Here is a 7,137-nt window from a genome sequence, read left to right as displayed (position 1 = left end):
TCCTGAGAGCCTTGGAGATCATCTGCGTTCATCTTCCCAGTGTTGGGATTGCAGCTGTGTGCCTCTGTGTCCAGCTGCAGATGCGGGTGCAGGGGATCTAAATTCATATCTTTATGCTTGTGTGGTAAGCACATTACTGACACCCATCTTTCCAGTCTGCACGGCCTCATCTTTGATAATCTTTCTTCCTTGTTCATCTGGGATGCTGTAAACTCATCCCCTAGGTTGTTTCTCACCCTTTCTCTGTTTCTCTGAAATTTCCAAAGTTCGGTCCTCAGTTATTTATCTTCTCTTTATACTTTTTCCCTTTGTCCATTTTTATAACTCTCACACCTGCGCCCCAGTCATTAACATATCTGTGATTATCACCCCTACCCTTCACTCTATCCTTCTACTGCTTTGACTCCCTTATTGCTGCTTTCCTGGACTGGCATAATAATCTTCTTGCTGGTCTGTCTGTATCTATCCTTTTCCTTCTCTTTCTAAAACTGGCAAACATTTGTGGAAATGGTGTCTCAAAACTTTAATCACACTACAGGGCATAGATACCAGGATGGTCCAAACCCTTAGCTCCTCCACAGAAGACTGGTGGCATATGGCTGTAGCATCTATAGACAGCTTTATTTTTCTATCATTTCCTTTCACTGACACCTAGACTTGCTCAAGGTCATCCTCCATGCTGGATTTCCCTGCTAAGTTATTGTGTATGCACCAAATCCCACCCACATGTCCCCCTTTTACCTTCTCTGTTTCTTTGACACCACACCATGCTTTACCCCAGCACAGATCCATGTCTGTGATCCCCCGATCCTGATGACGCTTGCTCTCCCCAATTGGCAAACCTTGCATATGTTACTCATTGCTTCATGCCTTGGCTTATTGCTTCCTATTTGTGTCTTCATCTATTTGACCCCTACTCACTCAATATGTCCCTCATGTGGCAAGGTCTTAGAACTGGGGCTCAAAGATGAGTCGAGCCTTATCCTTTCCTTCAGGAGTTCAAACAGAGTGATAGAGAGAGATAAACACACAGGTCAGGACAATGTCATGCTTAGGTGAAGCAAGAGGAGAGCTCAGAGAAGAGGTTCCAAAGGGAAGTGGGCTGTCGGTATAACAGTAGTGAGAAATGATGAAAAGAATAAAAACTGATGTTAAATACACAGCCGCATAACCCGATCTCCTACCTTCTATACTTTGGTTTACCATTGTAGAATGAGGATGTTATCATTTGCCTTGAAGACCTGTGTAGAGGGTGCCAAGGTCTAAGATTTGTGAGAAATGCCAGCGTTGTCTGGGAACTGTACAGGCTTCCAACAAATGTGAATACCCTCTTGTCAGTATCACTAGTCCGCCTTCCACTCTAGTGCCCTGGCTGAGCCAAGCCGTGATCCGGGGCCTAAACGTAATTTGGTTGGTGGAAGTGTCTAGAATCCATGTCACAAGAAGCTTGGCTGTTTTAGCACCTGGTCCTCTCTTTAAGAACTGTGAACCTGACATTTGGAAATTGGACCTAGGAAGGGTCCTGTTTCTCTGTTTCAGCAAGCAGAGCCAGAGGCTCACTGAAGTGTCAGGGTGCTCGTGGAGTGGCGACACTGTCCCTCCACCTGCCACAGGTTATTAATGAGGGCCGGGCCTTTCATGAGTCTTGTCCTTTGAAGTCCTACCACGAAGCTCTTACCTCATGATGTACAGCATGGCAGAGGAGTCCTGACTGAGGGAGAAGCCCGAGTAAAGTCTTTTATGAGGTGAGGGAATCTTCTGAGAAGCATAACAAATGCATGGGGAAGCCTTTGACCATCACTAAATGAGCAAAGCCAAAGGAAAAAAAAGGGACTGCCCTATATGTCCACACCCTCTTCGGAGTGAGTATAAATTCTCACCAGAGGAAGGACACCCACAGCTCTGAGGCTTGAAGAATCCACTCTGTGTCTTCAGCCAGGCACCTCACTCCCTCCAGCACCATGCTGTACAACTGCTGCCTGCCTGCCATGAGCTGCCGCACCAGCTGCTCCTCCCGGCCCTGTATACCCAACAGCTGCCATAGCTGCACCCTGCCCGGGGCCTGCAACATCCCTGCCAATATTGGCAACTGCAATTGGTTCTGTGAGGGCTCCTTCAATGGCAACGAGAAGGAGACCATGCAGTTCCTGAATGACCGCCTGGCCAGCTACCTGGAGAAGGTGCGGCAGCTGGAGAGAGAGAATGCAGAACTGGAAAGTCAGATCCAGGAGAGGAACCAGCAGCAGGACCCTCTGGTGTGCCCTGCCTACCAGGCCTACTTCAGGACCATCGAGGAGCTGCAGCAGAAGGTGAGGGGATGGGCATCATAGTATCCCTAACAGGAAGTTGTCAGAATATTTGAGACACAGAAATGACTTGAGCTCTTGTTATGGTGGGAAAATTTGATACCCATATTTCCAGTTTCTTAAACATCTTTCTGGAGGACTCATCTATTTTCATACTGGAAACTGTTAGTTTTGAATCTTGGCATAAATTAGATGAGATGGAGCTATAGAAGTTTAGATAACTCCCAACTATTATTAAGAGTGGCCTCTGGGTGCTTCTGAGCTTTGAAAATATTCCCTTGAGGTAAGAGAAAAAAACTGAGCCCAAGAAGGAAGCCACCAAGTAGAAAGGACCATGTTTTCCTCCCTTAACTGAGTGTGTGGATGTTCTGACCTCTGGTTGCCCTCCTCATCGGAACACCTTATAATCTCTCCCCATTGTTTTGACCTGGACACCCCTGAGTTTCCTTGGTGCACAGCATCCAGTGGAGAACTAGTGTATTTGGCTAAACCTAGAAAGATAGGACACTAGATAGAAATGGTACCAAGCCATCCAGGATGGCCACAAGACTGGAACAACCTCCCTTGCCTAGGCCCCTACCCCTGCTGCTTTGTGTTTATCTTGTTCATTTGATGGAAAGTTTCTTACATAGTGTGATTTTTTTTTTTTGCTCTTAGAGCTATGCCAACCGAATAGCAGCTGTTTTTCACAAATGTGAATAGAGTTTTAAAAATCAGCTTCTCGTTATTGTTTATTAAGAAAGGGAAGGAAGACCATATGCTAATGTTTCTTGGTGTATTTCCATGTCTGTCTTCAGATTCAGTCCCTCAGATATTTTTTGAGCATCTGTTGTACAAGGATAACTTTTAATAGATACAGGATATACCATGATTTTTTTTTTAAATTCTGATGTTTCCATATAAACAAATCAACAGGATTTCTGGCGATGAAAAGAACCAAGCTCATTTTATTACCCTTTATAACTTCTAGATCTTGTGTGGCAAATCTGAGAACGCCAGGCTGGTGGTGCAAATCGACAATGCCAAGCTGGCCTCTGATGACTTCAGGACCAAGTGAGTGGGCGGAGGTGGAAGGGGCAGGCATTGTTGCTTGTGTTTTCCATTTCCTTTCTCTCCTTCCCCTTAGTTTGTTGTCCACACAGGCAAATACTGACCAAGATTTCCCCTAGGCCTTTCCCTTAGATCCGAACTCCCTCCTCTTCCCCATTGTAGATTAGTGTTTCCACCCCAAACCTCAACTCCACTGAACTGTGTGTCTGGGATAGCATGGTCTCCTACCGTGCACAGAACTCAATGAGAATGTGGGAGGTGCATTCCTTCTGGAAGCCTCGAAATTTATAAGTTCTTATCTCCTTCGATTCATTGGCTTTGTGGAAGCAATTGCGGTGCTTTTCCCTTCAGGAACTACGGCTTACTTAAGTGGAAGGGGTGGTTGTAAAAACCAGCATCCTTAATTCCTAGTTAGCCAACAAACCAAACCAAATCAAACCAAACCAAGCCAAAACAAAGCAGAGTCGAGGCCAGGCACATTCCTACCCAGTCTGTCCCTAATTCTCCCGTAATTGCAGGTATGAGACCGAGCTGTCCCTGCGGCAGCTGGTGGAGTCGGACATCAATGGCCTGCGCAGAATCCTGGACGAGCTGACCCTGTGCAAGTCTGACCTGGAGGCACAGGTGGAGTCCCTGAAGGAGGAGCTGCTGTGTCTCAAGCAGAACCATGAGCAGGTGAAGTTTCCCAAAGTGAAGTACACGGTCAAACTGGCTAGGACATGTTTCTGACTGCCACAGGCTGTGGGAGGGGCTGTGGGTTGAACCTCAATTAGCCCAGAAAGCTGTTCTCTAAACAAAAAAGAATTTGTAGAGAATGAGTAATCTAAAAAAAAAAAAAAAATCGTGATAGGAGATTAGGATTTTCTGCTAGAGGCAGGAACAAGAATAAAGGAAGTTGGCTAGCTCAGTCAGGACCGAGGAAAGGTCAGAGTCAAGGCAGCTGCTGTAGCCTCTGTCCCTCCCAGGTGAGAGCATATGTGGACGCCACTAAGATTTTCCGTTTTGTAACTTAGGGCCACCCAACAAGAGGGCTGAGCTAGCCTCAAACCACAGCTCTTCATTCCCATCCAAAACCCTTTCTGCTCTTTGTGTTTCTTGGCAGAAACATGGGGTAAAATGCTCCCCAATACACACAGGTCACTGGCACACAGGAAGCAGATATGTGCAAAGTATAAATCCCGGAACGTGCATGTGGTGACAGCTAACACTCACCAAGAGCTTGTCATGCACCAAATTTGTACATGCACTGAGCCTCTGAAGTCATTCTTTTTTCAAAAAAAGATAAAGAGTTTATAAAGATTCTAGAACAGTGGTTCCCAACCTGTGGGTCGTGACCCCTTTGGGGAGGGTCGAAGGATGTTTCACAGGGGTCACCTAAGACCATGTATATTTCAATTCATAACAGTAACAAAATTACAGTTATGAAGTAGCAACAAAAATAATTTTATGGTTGGGGGTCACCAAAACATGAGGAATTGTATTAAAGGGTCTCAGCATTAAGACAATTAGGAACAACTGCTCTAGAAGCTTCTAGAAGTTATATGGCAGTAGTAAAGATGAGATACAGGTTAAGTCTGTTTCATGGCTCTGTAAGGTCGGTACCAAGTTCTGTTGGCTCCATGAAGAGATCAGTAGAAAAATGTATAGATGTCTACTTCCTTCAGGAAAATTCAAACTGGCAGGACCAACACGTTGCGAGTTAAGGCTTTTTTATCCAAGGTTGACAGGTTTTGAAGCAAATATTCTTTATTTTCTTTGTAGTTAGACTTTGTCTATGGTTAAAGATTAAAAAACTTAAGGCTACGGTGAGATATTCTAGCAAGACTTGGAACCTGGGCTTTTACCGAGTAGAATTTAAATGTTTTTCACCTATGTCTCAGCTCTGATGTGAAATGACTACATCCAGTTAGATAAGAAGCATTATGTTGAGTATGAAGGGCAGAAAAAGAATCAGCCAATCACTGGCAATAGGGAAAAGGATGCTGGGAAGGAAGGGAATGGAGATTGTGTAACTGACCATAGGGAAAAGGATGCAGGGAAGGAAGGGAATTGAAATTACAGAATGATTGCATGCACCAGCAGTCCAACTGCGTTCTCTCAAGGAGAGCATCAAGACCCTTTCTGAGATTATGAATTTTCCCTTTCCCCCACCAGGAAGTCAACACCCTGCGCTGCCAGCTTGGAGACCGCCTCAACGTGGAGGTGGACGCTGCTCCCACTGTGGACCTGAACCGTGTGCTCAATGAGACCAGGTGTCAGTACGAGGCCCTGGTGGAAACCAACCGCAGAGAAGTGGAGGAGTGGTTCACCACACAGGTGGGCATCTGAGCTCACAGTCACCCAGGAACTGAGTCCCCTAGGACTCTAAGGCAGGGTCTGAGCCCGACTTTGTCCTTGCCTCTCGCAGACCGAGGAACTGAACAAGCAGGTGGTGTCCAGCTCAGAGCAGCTACAGTCCTGCCAGGCAGAGATCATCGAGCTGAGACGCACAGTCAACACCTTGGAGATCGAGCTGCAGGCCCAGCACAACCTGGTGTGTAGTGTCCAGACCTGCTGCTGAGCAGTGTGGAGTCGGGAGGCAGAGTCACTGGGATGCCTTTAGAGCCACTCCCTCTTCCTAGCTCTTGAAGGCTGTGACTCCCTTGGAAGGCCATGCAGGGACCTTTAGAGGGGACAGCTGTGTGACAGCCTTTGTCTTCTCCCCCACAGAGAAACTCTCTGGAAAACACCCTGACAGAGAGCGAGGCTCGCTACAGCTCCCAGCTGTCCCAGGTGCAGTGCCTGATCACCAACGTGGAGTCCCAGCTTGGTGAGATCCGAGCTGACCTGGAGCGTCAGAACCAGGAGTACCAGGTGCTGCTGGACATCCGGGCCAGGCTGGAGTGTGAGATCAACACGTACAGGGGCCTGCTGGAGAGCGAGGACTGCAAGTGAGTATGGGCTGAAAGGCTCTTCTAGGGGTGAGTTTTCTTGGTTAAAATGAATGTATCCCTTCAAACATCTGCTTGCAGACATTCAAAGGCATGTCTGGATACTATTCTGACTCTTTTCATTGTCTTCCCGTGTGTTTAATGCACCCTGCTCTAACTTGCTCCAATGATTTTCTTTCTCCAGGCTCCCTTGCAATCCCTGTGCCACAACCAACGCATGTGACAAGCCCATTGGGCCCTGCGTCTCTAACCCCTGTGTCACAAGACCTCGGTGTGGGCCTTGCAACAGTTTCGTGCGTTAGAGTTACCATTGCCAGAAGGGGGACAAAGATACCAGTTACAACTTAACTCCGGCTCATCCTAAGACCTCAAAAAGCAACCACACCGGACAAAGACAGACTGGTTCCTGGGGTCCAGCTGCAGACTGCAGAGCACTTCCTGGCTTGATCCTTGAGCACAGGAGATGTGAAGTCTGTCTTTTAAGGAACGTACAATAGGATCGAAGACTGTCTACCATCACAAGGCTGTGTCTACATACCCAATGTTATACTTTAATGAAACTTATTGGAATGTGCCTTGAAAATATTCCATTGAGTGTGGGTGAGTTGGTTGCCATGCTTGTGAAACAGAGCATAAGTGGACTTAATGTTTTTTTGACCCACTTTTTGTCTTTGTAGTTGCAATACAAATCATTTGTCCTCCCAATAAACTCTATTCTGACATGGAAATCCTAATTGTCTGTTTTGCTCAACATTAACCAGTGTTTTCCCATTATATGAAAAATCCATTCACTCCTCTGACCTGTGTGTAGCCTATGATTTCTGTCAAGGAAAAAGACTCTTTTAGATGTC

The 7,137-nt window shown here is 46.4% G+C and overlaps 1 protein-coding gene across 1 annotated transcript; it reads left to right on the top strand.

Annotated features, from left to right (window-relative positions):
* Window positions 1-1,961: 1,961 nt before the first annotated feature.
* Window positions 1,962-6,588, top strand: LOC130877395 (keratin, type I cuticular Ha3-I). Its single transcript, XM_057774642.1, has 7 exons — window positions 1,962-2,309; window positions 3,277-3,359; window positions 3,875-4,031; window positions 5,511-5,672; window positions 5,764-5,889; window positions 6,066-6,286; window positions 6,471-6,588. Exons 1-7 carry the CDS (start codon window positions 1,962-1,964, stop codon window positions 6,586-6,588), a joined length of 1,215 nt encoding a protein of 404 aa, XP_057630625.1.
* Window positions 6,589-7,137: the final 549 nt, after the last annotated feature.

This window comes from Chionomys nivalis, chromosome 7 (assembly GCF_950005125.1).
Source record: "Chionomys nivalis chromosome 7, mChiNiv1.1, whole genome shotgun sequence".
NCBI classification, from domain to species: domain Eukaryota; kingdom Metazoa; phylum Chordata; class Mammalia; order Rodentia; family Cricetidae; genus Chionomys; species Chionomys nivalis.
This window is presented reverse-complemented; position numbering and strand designations above follow the sequence as displayed.